An 18451-nucleotide genomic window follows, 5' to 3' on the forward strand; every position below is an offset into this window, starting at 1 on the left:
TCCTGGGGGTTCCTGGGGGAGTTTCCCACGTCACTGTCAGGGTTTTAGCTGGTGACGCGGCTGCGAAAGGATTCACAAGGGAGAGAAGAGACAGGAGCAGAGAGGGGGCGTTTATTTTAGGTCTTTAAGCAGCGGTTCTCAACCTGTGGGTCGCGACCCCTTTGGCACTCAAATGACCTTTTCACAAGGGTTGCCTACTACCATATTGCATATCAGATATTTACATTACAACTCATAACAGTAGCAACATACAGTTATGAAGTAGCAACAAAAATAATTTTATGGTTGGGGTCATAACATGTGGAGCTGTATTTAAAGGGCCAGAAGGTTGAGAACCACTGCAAGGGAGGAAAAGGGCCAGGTGCCCTCTGATGGCACAAGGCACCCCAGATAGAGGGGCTGTGCCTTTATTAGGGTGCTAGCGAGTAAATGGCAGCTGTGACAAACGCATAAAGAGGGAGGAGGAACCTGGAATTCACACAGAAGTTTCCCAGCTCCCAGAGGCTGTGCTTAGAGCTACTGGCTGGTCTGCCCTTCAGCTGCAGGTGTCCCAGGGAGGGGTCTTTCCCGGGATCTTCACAAGCCAGGAGCACATTCTTACAGTGAAGTTACAAGAAATTCAAAAGGCGGGCAGATTGGGTTTGAAACCAGAAACTTTCTGCCTGTGATTTTCCTGGATCCTTAAATCCTCAGTGAGGAGGGGGGAGGGGAAGGGCAGCCAGCTCTCAGCCCCTCCCTGTCTCCCCAACTGAAGGGAGAGGCAGCTTGATTTAGGGAAGCAGTTGGATGGGGGTGTCAGAGACAGACCCAGATATCCATTCATGTTGGGCACCTGATGAGGTAAGGTCCCATCCATCACAGTGGGGAACAGATTTTAATAGAGGTATTTTTCAAGGGATAAAAATTTTCTGGTTGTAAGTTGTGGTCTCTGAAGTTTTTGTGTTCTGGGAATGCATTTTTGAATGAATATTTTGACTTTAGTGGTGCCTATAACCTAGTTAATGGAACATTGATATTAATGTAGAATATCTCCTGTTAGTTTTCCTTATATCTGGGAAACAATACAATTTTAAAATCAAGAATATTTAAAACAGCCAAAACCGGTTTGGCTCAGTGGATAGAGCGTCGGCCTGCGGACTGAGGGGTCCCGGGTTCGATTCCGGTCGGGGGCATGTACCTGGGTTGCGGGGATGTGCAGGAGGCAGCTGGTCAATGTTTCTCTCTCATCGATGTTTCTGACTCTCTCTCTCTCTCCCTTCCTCTCTGTGAAAAATCAATAAAATATATTTTTTAAAAAAAGAATATTTAAAACAGAGTTATAAGAATAATAACTGTTATCAGAGTACTTAGTCCCATCACCATTTTTTATTTTGGTTACTTTTCAGTATTTTCATGAATATAGGTATTCATTCGAATTTTATACATCTTTATTTACTTTAAAGATATGACTTGTTTAGAAACATGTAATTTACAGTAAGCCAGAAGAGAGGATTATGTTTAAACTATATAAGTATTTAATTGCTTTAGGCCAATAAAATATCACCCCTTAGTATTGTCACCTGAAGCCAGGAAACACACCATATATAATAAACAAATAAACACATAAAGACAATCCATTCTACAAAGATGGTGAAAGAGTTGTACAGTGAAAATGACACAACAATGCTAAAGAAAGCAGATACAAATAAATTGAAAGACATTCCTTAATATGTATGTCCCAATGTCTACACAATAAATTGATGGTCTATCAAAATGCAAGACAGTTTTGGCTGAAAATTAAGCAAAACAGATTCAGGAGAGGCAAAATACTTCAAATTTAAGTAAGTTGGAAGATTCACTTTTTTACACTGGAAAAAATTTTACAAAGCAAAAGTAATCAAGTGGGTGTGATCCTGGATTAACACAGATCCTACACCAATGGAACGGAGGGGAATGCCCTCACTTAAACCCTGATGAAGCCTCACCTGCATCAAACAGGAGCCTTCTCTGTGGCAGAGGATACAATCCACAGGGGCAAAGGCAACCTCCAGAAATGATGTGTTAAACATGATCTCCAACTATCTGACATTTCAGTGGATTTCCTCCTTTTATTGATAATGGAATGTAACACCATCTGGCAGTGATGCCTGCTTATCAACATCCCTCTCCATTTCCAATAGTGACGTTTGGAAGTCAGTGACTCACATGTTAAACATGATCTCCAACTATCTGACATTTCAGTGGATCTCCTTTTATTGATAGTGGAATGAAACACCATCTGACAGTGATGCCTGCTTATCAACATTCCTCTCCATTCCCAATGGTGACGTTTGGAAGTCAGTGACTCACACATTTAGCTTCAAATCTATAATAATAAAAGGGTAATATGCCAATTAGACCAGACATCCTCCGCACAAAGCCAGGGCTGTGAGGAAAGCCGGAGTCTGGGTGCCTGCCAGCAGTGGGCAGAAAGCCCGGGTCCCGGGTGCCAGAGGGAAGATGGTGCTGGCAGCCAGGGGAAGAAAGGCCTACTCTTGCATGAATTTCGTGCATCGGGCCTCTAGAAAAATATCTACGTGTGTTGGAAACAAACAGTTGAAAAGGGTTATGTCGAGAGTTAATTTGCCCCTCCATTCCCCGGCCATGCAGGCTGATGTTGATAGTGAGGCTGAAGCAACTCTGCAGGAACTGGGATCTCAATGAGGGACTGGAGGTGGGGAGGGGCTTGAACCCAGGAACATGACTGCAATTGGAATTCATGTAAGGCTTAGCACTTTCATTAAACAAAAAATTGCAATGGTCTGTGTGAGGATGAAGAACTAGAAAGTGAAACCACAACTCTCCCTGGGTAGATGGGCAATTTCATACTCACACCAGCAGCCTTTCCTGTTTCCTGCTCCCTTCCTCCATCCCCAGGAAACCAAGACTCAACATGGCTGAGTTCCAGAGTCTTACAGAGGGACTCGACCTGGGATATGAGACTTGGATGACTAAGACATGTGATCATTTAGGACATTAGCATTGCTTAAAAATAAACCTTTTAAAGAACATTGTTATAAACTAGAACAAATGTTGTGTCCAACACTTGAATTACCTTAAATACTGTTTTTTCACTACACACCTTTTATTATTCCATAAAGCATTTGAATATAACACTTAATCCAAAATAAACACATCAAAAATAAACATTGCCCATTTACCTCAGAAAAAGACATTGAACTATCCTTTCTTTTTTTGTTAAATATATTTTATTGATTTTTTTTTATAGAGAGGAAGGGAAAGGGATATAGAGCCAGCAACATTGATGAGAAACATCGATCAGCTGCCTCCTGCACACCCCTGACTGGGGATGTGCTCGCAACCAGGGTACATGCCCTTGACTGGAATCGACCCGGGACCCTTCAGTCCGCAGGCCGACGCTCCATCCACTGAGCTAAACCGGTCAGGGTTTAACTATCCTTTCTTGATATTATCCAAATAAAATGTCAAGAATACGTACAGACAGGTTATTCTATGTCCTCCTTTTATAAGGACCCCACTATTATCAAAATAGAACTCCACTCTTGTGACCTCATATAGCCTCAAAGACCTCCCTAAACCCCCATATTTGCAATATGTCTGGAAATACAGACATACTGGGGGTTAGGGCTTCAATATATCCATTTTGAGGGGACACAATTCAGTCCTTAAGAGCGCTTCAATTTCATTATCTGTTATATAAAACCACCCCAAAATGATTCTCTTAATGCAACAATACTTCAGTATTTCTTATGAATCTATGGGTTGGCCAGGTGGTGGCTCTGCTTCATGTGCTATTGGCAGAAGTTTTTTCCCTAGATCTAAACATGATTTCCAGAAACAAAACAAAAAAACAGGATTTCTGTGCTTCCAGACTGCCATCCTAGTTGCTTTGCTTGCAGCGTCCAGTCTCCATCCAGCCAAGTCACACGCATTAGGTTTTTACTACTGAGCACCTCAATCTCAGGAAGTCTTTTCTCTTACAACTAGACTTTGTTGTGGAATAAAACACCACAAAGTTTAGTGGCTTAAATCAAGCAAAATTCATCACTGCACATAGCTCCGGGGTGGCTGAGCCCTTCTCCACTGCTTTCACTTAGGCTCATACACACAGTTGCCTCCAGCTGGCAGAACAGCTCTCTGGTGCAGCAGAAAGCTGGGAAATGCTTTGAAGATATTTTTAAAGTTTGTGTTTTTTCTTAAAACTGAATTAAGAGAGGGAGAGATGGAAACATCCATGTTCAAACAAACATCCATTGGTTGCTTCCCGAAAGCGCCGTGAGGAGATCTAGAATCACTCCCCCAATCTGGGCATTTGTAGGAACAGGAATCAAACCTGCAACCTTTTGGTGGAGGGCATTACATGCAGACAAATGAGCCAAAGGGGACAGGGTTAGAAATACCTTTGAGATAAACTTCTTCACATGGTGATATGTTTATGTCAGTCATATCTCATATAATGTACCTTCAAATTTATTTTAAGTCCCTTCAAAGAGAATCTACAGCTCATCAGGTGTGGCTCAGTGGATTACAGTGTTGTCCTCCCTACAATCACAGATTTCATTCCCAGTCAGGTCTAGTACCTTGGTGGAAGGTTTGGTCTCCAGCCCGCCCTTTGTGTCTGAGGGAGGCACCAATTGATGTGTCTCTCATATCAATGTTTCTCTGTCTCTCTGCCCACTATCCCACCCATTCTCTCTTGAGATCAATGGAAATAATATCCTTGGACAAGGATTTATAAAAAAGAGCAACTACATTTATTTTTTTGAATATTTTATTGATTTCAGAGAGGAAGGGAGAAAGAAACATCAATGATGAGAGAGAATCAATGTTCCACTGACTGGGGATTGAAGGGGAAACCTTGGCATGATCCCTGACCAGGAATGTAATCAGACCTCCTGGTTCATGGGTCAATGCTCATCCACTAAGCAACACAGGCTGGGCCAGACGTTTAGTTCTTATATTATTATTAGAGGCCTGGTGCACTGGTGGGATCCCTCTTCCGCTTGGCCTGCGGGGATCGGGCCCAAACTGACTCTCCTACATCTTCCAAGGGGCTCGGAATTGTGAGAGGATGCAGGCCAGGCCATGGGGCCCCACCAGTGCACAATTGGGGTCAGGGAGGTACCGCGGGAGGGGTCCATGGGGTGTCTGGTATCTGGCCTGTTTTTCCCAGTCCCCATAGCTTACCCACACCAAGCTAACCTACTGGTAGGAGCATCTGTCCCCTGGTGGTCAATGCACATTATAGTGACCAGTAGGTCAAATGAATGGTCGGACACTTCACGTATAAGGCTTTTATTATATAAGATTATAACCTATTTGGCCACTTCATCAGTTCCAAATCCCCCATTTCTTATTTTCTAGTTCTGAGTGATCTGTTATGTATGGATAACAAACGTACCAAATATACACACTGAAGACACTAGGATATACTTTTAGCTCAACAATCATTAAATCTGGCCTTAGCTAGCGTCACTAGCGGATACAGCATTGGCTCATGGACTGACAGCCCTGGCTTAGATTGTGGTAAAGGGGACGTACCTACCTTGCAGGGTGGATCACTGGCCCTTGCAGGAGGTACCAATGGATGTGTCTCTCTCACAAAGAAGTTTCTCTGTCTGTTCCACTTCCTTTCACTCTCTCTAAAATTCAATGGAAAAATAGCCTCAGGTGAGGATTCACAACAAAAAGATTCATTAATTTTGTCCTGGCCAACGAGTAACTTTGTTGGTTGGAACCTAATCCCACTGTGCCAGGCTTGCGGGTTCAAGCCCAGACTGGGGCACATTTAGGGTCAAAAATAAACAACAAAGGAATCATTAATTCTGCAACATTTTGTGTGGTGGCACATTCTCTGTAATGTAGGCCTAAAACCATTGATCGAATACCCAATAATTACATCTTCCTCAATACCCAAAACAATTTTTACCACAATATGTGTTAGTGAACATCTAATATGAAAGATTTCATCTATAAACAAATAGCAGGACATTCTCTGCCTAGTGAGTAGACATGAGTGGGAGTAAGCTGAGTCCTGGGATATCGGCTTATTTTATTTATATTTTTTGTCCAAAACATTAAATCTATCTCAGCATAAGCATACAATTATTTAAAATAATGAAATTTGCCCAGACGGCGTGGCTCAGTGGTTGAGCATAGAACCAAGAACCAGGAGGTCAGGTTTCCATTCCTGGTCAGGGAGCATGCCCTGGTTGGAGGCTCCATACCCAGTGTGGGCTATGCAGGAAGCAGGGGATCCATGATTTCTCTCTCCCCATTTGTATTTCCATCTCTTCCTCTTCCTTCCTCTCTGAAATCAATAACAAAATGCTTTCAATGTAAACATCTAATCTAATAAAAGAAAAACATGCAAATTGACTGCACCTCTGCTACGCCCAAGCCACGCCCACCAGCGAATCAGAGCAAATTAACACAACCAAGATGGCGGCAGAGGCTTGGTTGTCCCAGCAATGGAAGAAGCCAAGCTTCCCGCCTGCCCTGGCCTCCATGTGGCCTCCACACAGCCGTGTGGCCTCCGCTCAAGGCAACAAAGTTTCAATAATAGAAGACAAATAAATACCAGATACCTGCTTCCAGCCAGTATACACTGGGAGCTTGAGTGGCTGGGGTCTGTGACCAGCCTGCAAACAGCCTTCAGCCCCTCATCCAGGATGGCCAGGCACCCCAGCAGGACCCCCACCCTTGCAGGCTGGCTCCTGTGTGAACCCAAGGGAAGCCCAAACAGCCCCTGTGGTCCCAGTGGCTGGGAGAGGCTGAATAGCTGTGGGGCAGGCTCCTCATGGATGCCAGCACCTGAGCACAGGGGGCTTCCCTGGAGCATGGGCCCTGGTGTCCCAGGTAGCAGGGGGAGAGGGACTTTGGTGGACACCCTGCATTCTCACCAGACTGCTGGCCCCATCACCCCTACCCTGAAGTAGCTTGCAAGAGGTCTCAGAGCATCACTGCCACCTGGTGGTCAGTGCACATCATGGCAAGTGATGAAACTTCCTCTCTCCCGGTTGAACTCCCCAGCGGATAATTTCCATATTAGGCTTTTACATATATACTAGAAGCTTGGTGCACAAAATTCTGACCTGCACCCTCTCCAATCCAGAACCCCTCGGGGGATGTCCAACTGCCAGTTTATGCCCACACTTTTAACAGATGACAGCTCCGTTGTTTCTTTTCATACTTAAACCCATTGTAATTAGTAGGTATTCAAAGTGTGTATACATTTTGTGGGGACATTCTGTACATCTCTAGCCATGGTGAAAGGAACCAACAGCAGGTTTGGAACCCCCAGGAGGGGAATCTCACTCACTCCCTGCATATCTCCCCACTCTGCTTCCCACCTTTGTGGGCAGCAGGAGAATCAATGTTTGCTCTCATTAACTTGGAAAAGCATGTCCTGTCACCCACTGCCCTGCAGGACTGAGCTAGGCCCCAAGCGAGCAAGGTTCAGTCAGGGCAGGCTTCATTCATGGGTCCTGGCACCCAGAGTGCACATTCCTCCTCTGCAGTCGCCCCGACTCTCCCGCCGTTTCACTGAGAGGACGAACCTCCTCACCTCCTCTGGGTTCCTGATCTGGAACACTGAGCGAAGGCACCTCAGCGAGGGCCATGCCAAGCCCACCAGGTGTGTCTGTCCACACCTGCTCTCACCTCAGCACCTGCATTAGCCCCATGGAGGCAATCTCATCACCACACTAGACTACACGGGAACAGGGTGTCACCGCTCTGCCCTCTGTCATATCAGAGAGTGCTCACCCTGAGCACCCAGACACGCTCCAAAGGACTCGACCGTGCCAGAGGGGACGTGTGCACATTGTTTCAACCCTGTAGGTATGACAGGGTTGAGGGAAGTGTGGCAGAGGATGGGAAACGTGCATGTGCTGTGGTCCAGGCACACATGGGTGATGGCGCACTGGGGGACATTCACACACGAGCAGGGGGAAGGGGGGAAGATGATGTGCGCACAGGAGGCGTGTGCCTGTGCAGGTCCGCAAACACGCGCAGCATGGCCAGGAGGATGTGAATCTGGCCTGCCACGGTGAATGTCCCTGCAATTGCATACCTTCGGGGTGAGGAGGCTGCAGGGGGATGAGCCAGCGGCGATGGGGAGGGCGAGGGCGGCCTGCTGAGAGGGCTCCACAGATGATCAGCACGCCTTCAGTCACACGGGCCGCTGCCACCGCAGCTGCCTCATTGTCAGTGGGCCCTGTGCCACCTCTGTGGCTGGGGTCCTCCCAGGCCCTCGGTGTGCGGGAAGCCAGGCTGCCCACCCCGATGTCTGCGGTGCCATCTGCCTCCTCTGTGGCCAGTTCTCTCCGAGGGCAGGATCTTCCCACAGACCTCACCAGAAACAGCTTGGGGAGGGCGCCTCAGGTTCAGTGGGGGTGTGGCGTGGAGGTGGTGCCTGTGCTTCAGTTAACTTACACAATGTGTTTTATACCATAGCATGTGGCGATGGCTATGAGAGGTGCCAAGAGGAGCCTGTGGGCTGAGCTGATGCAGCGCCTGCGGGCCATCAGGAGCACTCACACCTGCCACCACTGGGCCTCACCTCCCCCGCCCGTCCCAGCCCTGGGCAAGTGGCAGCGGCCATTGGGAACTCTCACAGCCGTCGCCATCATGATTTAGGCAGGAAAAGAGAGAAATAGAAATATCACTGATCAGAGGGAATCATGGAACACCTGGCTCCTGCATGCCCCACACTGGAGATTGAGTCCCCAACCAGGGTCTGTGCCCTGACCAGGAGTTGCACCCTGACCTTGTGGCTCATAGGTCAAAGCTAAACCACCGAGGAATGCCAGCCAGCGCTTTCTCACATTTTCTACAGTGCAAGGTTTCCTCCAATATAAACGTCTGTTATTCAGTAAATTTTGAGCGTTTGCACATGCTCTAAATTAGTAAGGTCTCTCTTTAGTATGAAAGTCTCTCATGTACAGTAATACAAAAATGCCTTTTAAAGACTTTTCTACACTTTTCACATTCAGAAAGCTTCTTCCCATTTAAAATTCTGTGATGTTCAGCAAGTTCTCACTGCTGGTACAGGATTTATTACTCTCCTCACATGTTTAATATTTCTCTCCAGTATGGACTCTCTGATGTGCCAAGAGGTTTGAAGCATTGCCAAAGGATTTGCCACATTTTCCACACATATAAGGCTTCTCTCCAGTATGAACTCTTTGATGGTAAATAAGGGCTGAGGAATGCCTGTAGGCTTTGCCACACTCTCCACATTTATAAGGCTTCTCTCCAGTGTGAACTCTCTGATGCGTGGTAAGGTTTGAGGACCAGCTAAAGGCTTTGCCACATTCTCTACATTTATAAGGCTTCTCACCAGTATGAATTGATGAATCGCTAAAGGCTTTGCCACATTCTATACATTTGTAAGGTTTCTCTCCAGTATGAACTTTCTGATGTCGAATCATGTTTGAGGCATGGAGGAATGCTTTACCACATTCTCTACATTTATAAGGTTTATCTTCAGTATGAACACCTTGATGATTAGTAAGACCTGCATGGCTGGTAAAGGATTTGCCATATTCTTTACATTTATAAGGTTTCTCTCCAGTGTGAATTTTCTGATGATTACTAAGGGTTGAGGGCCAGCTAAAGGCTTGGTCACATTCTCTACATTTATACAGCTTCTCTCCAGTATGAACTCTCTGATGTCGATTAAGGGTTGCGGACTCACTGAACGCTTTGCCACATTCTGTACATTTATAAGGCTTCTCTCCAGTATGAACACTCTGATGACGATTAAGGGAGGAAGACTGGTTAAAGGCTTTGCCACATTCTATACATTTGTAAGGTTTCTCTCCAGTGTGAACTTTCTGATGTCGAATCATGTTTGAGACGTGGAGGAATCCTTTACCACATTCTCTACATTTATAAGGCTTATCTTCAGTATGAACACTGTGATGATTACTAAGAATTGCATGGCTGTTAAAGAATTTGCCACATTCTCTATATTTATAAGGGTTGTCTCCAGTGTGAATTCTCAGATGAATATTAAGAGTTGAGGGCTGGCTAAAGACTTTACCACACTCTGAACATTTATAAGACTTTTCTTCTGTATGAATTCTATGATGTTGATTATGTCTTGAGGACTGACTAAAGCCTTTTCCATTTTCCCCCAGTTTGTGAAATTTTGCTATAGTATGATTTCCTTCCTTATGTACAATAAGAGATGAATGACATTTAAAGGCTTTGCCACATGCTTTACATTTGTAACTCTTCTCTGCAGTGTGAATTTTCTGATTTAGAGTCAAACTTGAAGGCCAATTAGATGTTTTACCAGAATCTTTACATTGATAAGGTTTTTCTCCACTATGGATTTTTTCCATTATATTTAGATTGAATATTTGACTGAAGACTCTCCCACATGGATTCCATTTGTAAGCCTCCTCCCCAGAATGAATATTCTCCTGTTCAACGTAATGTGAAGACTGCTGAAAAGACTGGACACATTCACTTCCATTGTGTGTCTTCTCCACAACAGGATTAACCTGATGTATATTGTGATTGGACATTTGCTCAAAGACATTTCCACTTTTATAATGGCCCTCTGCAAGCTCACTTCTCCAATGATTAAAATATGACTTTTGCTTAAACTTTTTCCAATGTTCAATCCATTGATAGCTGCTATTTCCATTATGTGTATGCTGGTAATAATGGGAGATAGAAAGACGTTTAGTAACAGTTATAATTTCATTAAACATGTACACTTGGTTCATAAGAACCATCCTGTGATATTCATTAAACCAAGATGGTTGTATAGAAAAAGCTTTCCTAATTTATCAAAATTATAGGCAAAAAATAAATACTAGTACAAAACATTGTCAGAGGAAGAAGAATGAATCCTTGTTTAAAAGACTGCCAAACTGCCCAGCCAGCATGGCTCAGTGGTTGAGCTTCAATATATGAACAAGTAGGTCATGGTTCTGTTCCAGTTCAGGGCACATGCCCCAGTTCCAGGACCAGTCCACAGTGGGAGGCATGGAGGAGGCAGCCAATGAATGATTCTCTCATAACTGATGTTTTCCTCTCTCTCTTTCTCTCCCTTACTCTCTAAAATCAATACAAATATATTTTTAAATAAAAAATATCATAAAGGATTGCTAAATTGAGCACATTTAAATTTTATGGATACAGAATAAATCTATACATTTCAGAAGTGATTGAAGGAAAATTTAATACCACCCTATACTTTAAACAATTCAAATGATTATTTACACTACAGACTATGTGAATTCCTAGTTTATCCTGATTCCCTTTCCAAGAATGCATAACAGTTAATGTTGTTTTCGACCATCACGTGCAGAAACACACTGATTTTCCAATGTAACTGACTTTCCCCTAATGCGTAATACACCTGACCTCTGTAGGTAACAAGAAATTTATTGATAACTTGCAGATTAGGTCTGTTTATATTAAAATCCTCCCTTCTCATCCCACTCTTTCTGAAATTCCAAGGCTTTCATTAAGTGTACATTATCAAAACCACACCTTTTATATCTTACCAGTATTATTTCAGAGAATAAATCTTGTATTCCAGGCTTAGGCATAAAGGCCTGGTCATCTTCAGATGACATAGCTGAAAAAAAAACAAATTTTCAATTTTGACAATCAGGTGAGTGCACTTTGAAGTTAACAGCAAGTATTGACCAATGACAATTTTGAGTACTCCAAAAGTCAGTGAAGGATTCAAAAAAAGCTCAAGATAGGTACAACGAAGAAAACTCACATCAAAGAGGAAGAAAGAGTTGTTTACATTTGCCAATGATACCTGCTCAAACCCCCTGGCACACAACGACAATATTATAAAAACACTCCCAATTCCCAGTTTCTTCGCTGCAAAGAAAGAGAGAGGAGTGAAGTGGGTGCTCAGTGATCTCCCTGTTTTGAAGCATCATGAAGAACATGTGTCTGTTGTGCATGACACAAGAGTGCGAACAGAATGGCAGTATATGTGAGTGACCTGCAGTGGCTGCTACGAAGAAACAATGAAAAAGTGTTCAAGCACCGTAAAGACTGCAGGACTAAAGATGTGTATCAAGTCTGAAAAGATACCATGGGCCGGAGAAAGAAACAGAATAATTCAACAGGGAAATTAAACAGACAATAGAATCTAGAATACAGATCCTGAAAGCAGTGTTGACTGAAAGTAGGATTTGTTCCACTGATGGTTATTATTGTTTCCTCCTACAGAAAACATGTTCAAAAGCCTGCTTGTTTACAATTCTGGAATCTCAACAAATGATATCAAGTCATGCAAAGAAACAAAAAGTATACTGTCAGAAATACAAAATAAAAGTAATCAAACATGCACTACATTAATGGGAATATATTAATTACCTGAAAAAGAATAGAACTAAATATCTTAAAGCTAAACAGGAGAAATAAAATGACAATAATATCACTAAAATATTATGTAATTAAAGTAAAAATACAATGAGAAAGTATTTTATAAACACCATACCAAAAAGGGGAAATTGAAAAACATAATACCCGAATTAAAAAATATGATAGAATCATTAATGAAAGATGTGTTTAACTTAAAACATCAAAGAATTTGCCTGGAAGTGGTGCCTCAGTGGTTGAGCTTCAATCTATGAACCAGGTGGTCACACTTTAGTTCCAGGTCAGGGCACAGGCCTTGGTTGTAGGCTCAATCCCCGATCATTCAGGAGGCAGCTGATCAATGATGCTTTCTCTTCATTGATGTTTCTCTCTTTCGCCCTCTCCCTTCCTGTCTTAAATCAATAAAGATACATTTAAAAAATAATAATTAAATGATGAATTTGCACATAAATCATTAAAATTTTGATTCTGAAAAGCCAATAAACATGTGGAAATATGAAGAGAATTTAAGGAACTCCTAAGACACTAACAAGGCATTTCCCCAAACCTGAATAGGAAACTGATTGTGGCTGCCAAACAGTTAAAGGGCATCTTAATCTACATGTTATTGCCTCCTACTGGCCAAACACCTGAACAGCCTTAGGCTATTCCCCCATTCTGACAATGGACTCTGTACCCTTTGAAACCTTACCCATTGAAGTGTATTATCTCCACCTTGCCTTAGGACAAATTGTGTTAATAAAGCAAGGGTCCTAGACAAGGAGGGAGTCTTCAGTTCCTTTAGCGGAAGGTCCTCTGACTCCCAATGACTTACTCAACTCGTCTCCGGACTCTTTATTAGTCTCTGGATTTCTATGTCATCTACACGCAGCCCCTTTTCCAGATTCCTGAACCTTTCTTGATGCTGGGACATGAACCCCAGCAGAAATCAGTAAGTTGGAAAACACATTCCATGAGTCTAGTTTGCAATGCTAACAGTATCAGCTGTCATTAGTACACAAAGTGGCCTAAACCTTCAAAGTAATCCCTATCAAAGTCTCAGTGACACTTTTGGTGGAAATAGAAAAGCTCTTTCTAAAAGTAATGTGAATGTCACAGGACTCCATGTAACAAAAGAATTGTGAAAAGAATGTATGGCAAGCCCTAACTGGTTTGGCTCAGTGGATAGTCAGCCAGCCTACAGACTGAAGGGGTCCAAGTTCGATTCCAGTCAAGGGCACATGTCCAGATTTCGGGCTCGATCCCCAGTTGGGGGTGTGCAGGAGGCAGCCGATCAATGATTCTCTCTCATCATTGATGTTTCTCTCCCTCTCCCTCTCTTTTCCTGTCTGAAATCAAAAGAATGACTGTGGACTCCCTGTCTCACACCATATATAAAAATTTCTGGCCCTAGCCAGTGTGGCTCAGTGGACACAGCATTGCCCTGCAGACTGAAGGTCCCAGGTTTGCATCTGGTCAAGGGCGCAGGTGGAGGTTGTAGGCTCGGTCCCCAGTGTGGGGTATGCAGGAGACAGCCTATCAATGGTTCTCTCTCATCATTGATGTTTCTATCTCCCTCTCCCTCTCCCTTCTCTCTGAAATCCATAAAAACATATTTAAAAAAATAAAAAAGAATGTATGAAATTGAAAGCTTCAGGTTTCCTAATATTAAAACATACTTCAAAACTTCTGCTATCAAAAAAACTATAATACAGCCCTACCCGGTTTGGCTCAGTGGATAGAGCACCATCCTGTGAACTGAAAGGTCCTGGGTTCAATTCCTCTCAAGGGCACAGGCCAGGGTTGTGAGCTTGATCCCCAGTAGGGGACGTGCAAGAGGCAGCTTATCAATGAGTCTCTCTTATCATTGATGTTTCTAACTATCTGTCCTTCTCCATTTCTCTCTCAAATCAATAAAAAAATAAAAAATTATAAACACTCAAACAAAACCTGTGATTCAAACATTAAGGCAAAGGGAAATAATGAAGCAAGGTAGAATAAAAGCCGACATAGAAATCCTCGTGGATAGGGTCTAAAGATCTTCGCCAAAGGTGCCTAAACCACAGATCAGAAAAGGACATTCTCACTTTGCCCAAGTAGCCCAGTTGTTTAGAGTGTGGTCTTCATACCAAAACACTGTAGATTTGATCTTTGTTCAGGGCACGCTAAAAACTCACCAATGAATGCATAACTAAGTGGGGAAATGAATGTATATCTCAAATTCTCTCTCTCTCAGCCACTCCCCACCAAGTTGCTCTCTTCCTCTAAAATCAATAAAAATAAAGTACAAAGTAGTGTTGGCTGTAATTACATAAGAACTCAATAAATGAACCACACGTGCAATGACCTTAAATTGGAATGCTAACAGTATAAGCCAGTGGTTCTCAACCTTCCTAATGCCGTGACCCTTCAAAGCAGTCACTGTCCACGTCCCAATGACACTTTTCACAAAATTAGCAAACCTCATCCTAAAATTAATGACACAGGACACCAGGGAACCAAAACAAACATGGAAGAGACAGTAAAACCTTAAAGGCATCATGCTTCCTGATTTAAAAAAATATTTCAAAACTGGTGTGATCCAAAAGTACCATCTACACATTAAGACACAGGTAAATAGAGGGGCACGGTAGGCCCTGGCCAGTGCGGCTCAGGGTTACAGTATCATTCTGTGCACTTAAGGGTGGGGGGTTCAATTCCCATTAAAGGGCACATACCTCAGTTACAAATTCCCACCCCACTTGCGTTGAAGTAGGGACAGAAGGGGGCCAGCTGACATGTCTGTCTCACATCGATGTTTCCCACTCTGTCCTCTGTCCTTACTCCCACCCTTCCACTCTCTGTGAAAAGGAATGGAAAAAATGTCCTCATGTGAAGATTAACAACTACAAAAAAGAAACACTGTAGGATAAAGAGCCTACTTACAACTTCTCACACGAGGTAAAATAATCTTCTACAAGGGTGCCTACACCACGAAGGATATTCTCACATATGTGAATAGTGTTGAGATACTCAGATGTCTACGTGGAAAAGAATGAGCGAAGTTGGGCTGTTATTAAACACCACATACAAATATTAAACCAAAATGGATAAAAGATTGAAATATAAAGCTGGTAATAACTCAATCTATTAAATGACAAATTACAGAAAAGTTTCTGTTTTTCTTTTAAATACATTTGTATTGCTTTCAGAGAGGAAGGGAGAGGGAGAGACAGACAGAAACATTAAGAGAGATTCATTGGCCGAAACCGGTTTGGCTCAGTGGATTGAGTTGGGAGATGTGCAGGAGGCAGCTAATCGATGTTCCTCTCTCATCGATGTTTCTGGCTCTCTATCTCTCTCCCTTCCTCTCTGTAAAAAATCAATAAAATATATTAAAAAAAAGAGAGAGATTCATTGATTGGCTGTCTCCTGCATGGTCCCTACTAGTGGTCGAGCCTGCAACTTGGCCTTGTGCCCTTGATTGGAATCGAACCCTGGACCCTTTCGTCCACAGGTTGACACTCTACCCACTGAGCCGATCTGGCTAGGCCCGTGGTGGGCAAACTGCGGCTCGCGAGCCACATGCGGCTCTTTGGCCCCTTGAGTGTGGCTCTTCCTAAGCCTTAGGAGTACCGTAATTAAGTTATAAAAATGTACCTACCTATATAGTTTAAGTTTAAAAAATTTGGCTCTCAAAAGAAATTTCAATCGTTGTACTGTTGATATTTGGCTCTGTTGACTAATGAGTTTGCCGACCACTGGGCTAGGCCATATAGAAAAGTTTCTATGACATTTGATTTTTTATTATAGCACTAAGAGGAAAGGTAAACAAAACAAAATAGTCAAAAGGCATTACACCCCATATAAATATAACTTTCAATAAAGCAAATTCTCAGTGCGTTTAAAATACAAGCTGTGGCATGGGAAAATATTTCTACAAAGTACATTATCTGATAAGTAGTTAATATCCAGAATATACAGTGACCTTTTAAAAATCAACATGAAAAAAGAAGTAACAAAACTTTTAAAATGTCCAAAGCTAACCTTAGCCAGTTTGCCTCAGTGGATAGAGCGTCGGCATGCGAACTGAAGGGTCCCAGGTTCGATTACAATCAAGGGCACATGCACAGGTTGTGGGCTTGATCCCCAGTAGGGGGCATGCACGAGGCAGCCAATCAATTATTCCCTCTCAACATTGATGTTTCTATCTCTTTCTCCTTCTCCCTTCCTCTCTGAAATCAATCAAAAATTTATTTTTTAAAAAAATGTCAAAAGCTATATGGTTAACTAATCTATAAGATAGAAGGCAAGAATACACAATAGGTAAAGACAGATTCTTCACCAAGTAGTGCTAGAAAAACGGAACAGATACATGCAAAAACAATAAAACTAGACCCCATTCATAGGTCATGAACCAAAATGAACTCAGCATGGATGAACAACTAATATAGAAGACCTGAAACCATGCAAACACTGGAAAAAAGCAGTCAATGAACTTTACCATCACTCTTTTAAAAATTCTGGTTTGCATATGTCTTCTAGACATAACAAAGAAGCTAAAAATAAAGAAATGAGACTACTAAAGAATAAGTTTGGCATAACAAAAGAAACCACAAAATAATCACCACAAAAACCCAGCAATGTTACATCCTCAAAAGCTAAAGATCCAAAATATACAAGGAACTCACACAACTTAACACCAAAAGGACAAACAACATGATTGAAAAATGGGTAGGGGACTTGAGTAGACATTTCCCAAACAGGACATAAAGATGTACAATAAACATACTGGTATTAAATGATGTTCAACTCATTCATCATCAGAGAAATGCAAATGGACACCACCACGAAATACTACCAAAACACCTAACAAGATGCCAGTTATCCATAAATCAAAAAACGACAAGCATCACCAATGAAGTGGAGAAATGAGAACATTCGTGCACTGTCAGCAAGATTATAAACACACTAGAGGCCCACTGCACGAATTCTTGCATGGGAGGGGTCCCTCGGACTGCCTGGCGATTGGAGTCGGCCAGTCAGTGGAAAGGCCCGCAGGAGACTGGCCACCCCAGGCCAGTTAGCTGTGGAAGCGCACTGACCACCAGGCAGGCCGGGGGAGGGACCACGGGAGGTTGGCCAGCCGCAGGAGGTTGGCTGTGGAAGCGCACTGACCACCAGGCAGGCCGGGGGAGGGACCACGGGAGGTTGGCCAGCCACGGGAGGTTGGCTGTAGAAGTGCACTGACTACCAGGGGTCAGCTCCTGCTTTGAGCATCTGCCCCCTGGGGGGTCAGTGCATCATCATAGCGACCATTCATCCGGTCATGCAGTCGACAGGGTGTAATAGTCACTTACGTTTTCAGATATATATAGATTCGTGAAGTCACTCACAAAACACGATGGAGAATTTTCCAATATTCATAAACAAGTACCAGTTAACACAGTAATTCCATTTCTGGCGATTTATACAGAGAACATGAATTCAAAAAGATATACCCACCCATATATCCACTGCAGCACTATTTGTAATAATGAACATAACAGACTGGAAAAAAACGACTATTTTTATAATGATGCTCTACCATTTGAAATAAAAGATTTCATTTGATTTGACATGTAAGGCGATAAAATTTATAACTCAGCTCCCTACTATAAAATCAAAGAGTTAAGCCTTTGATCTACACAAAAGCCTACAAGGAGCTGTTTATTCATAATGGGTCAGTGCATTGTCATAGCGACCGTTCATCGGGTCATGCGGTAGACAGGGTGTAACACTCACTTACACTTTTAGATATATATAGATTCGTGCAGCCACTCACAAAACACAATGGAGAATTTTCCAATATTCATAAACAAGTACCAGTTAACACAGTAATTCCATTTCTGGCGATTTATACAGAGAACATGAATTCAAAAAGATATACCCACCCATATATCCATTGCACCACTATTTGTAATAATGAACATAACAGACTGGAAAAAAACGACTATTTTTATAATGATGCTCTACCATTTTGCCGGGAGCCAGTCCATCCTTGCTGTTTCAAGGGACCTGGCATATATGGCATACTGTTCTTAATATGTTTGCTCACCTTCTTGGCACTATGTGTTTTATGTTT

The 18451-nt window shown here is 42.8% G+C and overlaps 2 protein-coding genes across 2 annotated transcripts in view; both read right to left on the minus strand.

Annotated features, from left to right (window-relative positions):
• The window catches only part of LOC102758319 (zinc finger protein 519-like), a 17375-nt gene extending 15219 nt beyond the window's left edge, over nt 1-2156 (minus strand). The window contains exon 1 of the mRNA XM_015571056.1: nt 1965-2156. Within this exon, the coding sequence (XP_015426542.1) occupies nt 1965-2048 (84 nt within the window). The 5' untranslated portion in view covers nt 2049-2156. The remainder of the gene's footprint in view (nt 1-1964) is intronic.
• Nucleotides 1-18451, minus strand: part of LOC102757571 (zinc finger protein 208-like) — a 63830-nt gene that overhangs the window by 18080 nt on the left and 27299 nt on the right. Inside the window, 2 exon segments of the mRNA XM_015571057.1 lie at nt 9102-10433; nt 16756-16786. Coding sequence (XP_015426543.1) covers nt 9102-10433; nt 16756-16786 — 1363 coding nt within the window.

This window comes from Myotis davidii, unplaced genomic scaffold, assembly GCF_000327345.1.
Source record: "Myotis davidii unplaced genomic scaffold, ASM32734v1 scaffold1168, whole genome shotgun sequence".
Taxonomy (NCBI): Eukaryota; Metazoa; Chordata; class Mammalia; order Chiroptera; family Vespertilionidae; genus Myotis; species Myotis davidii.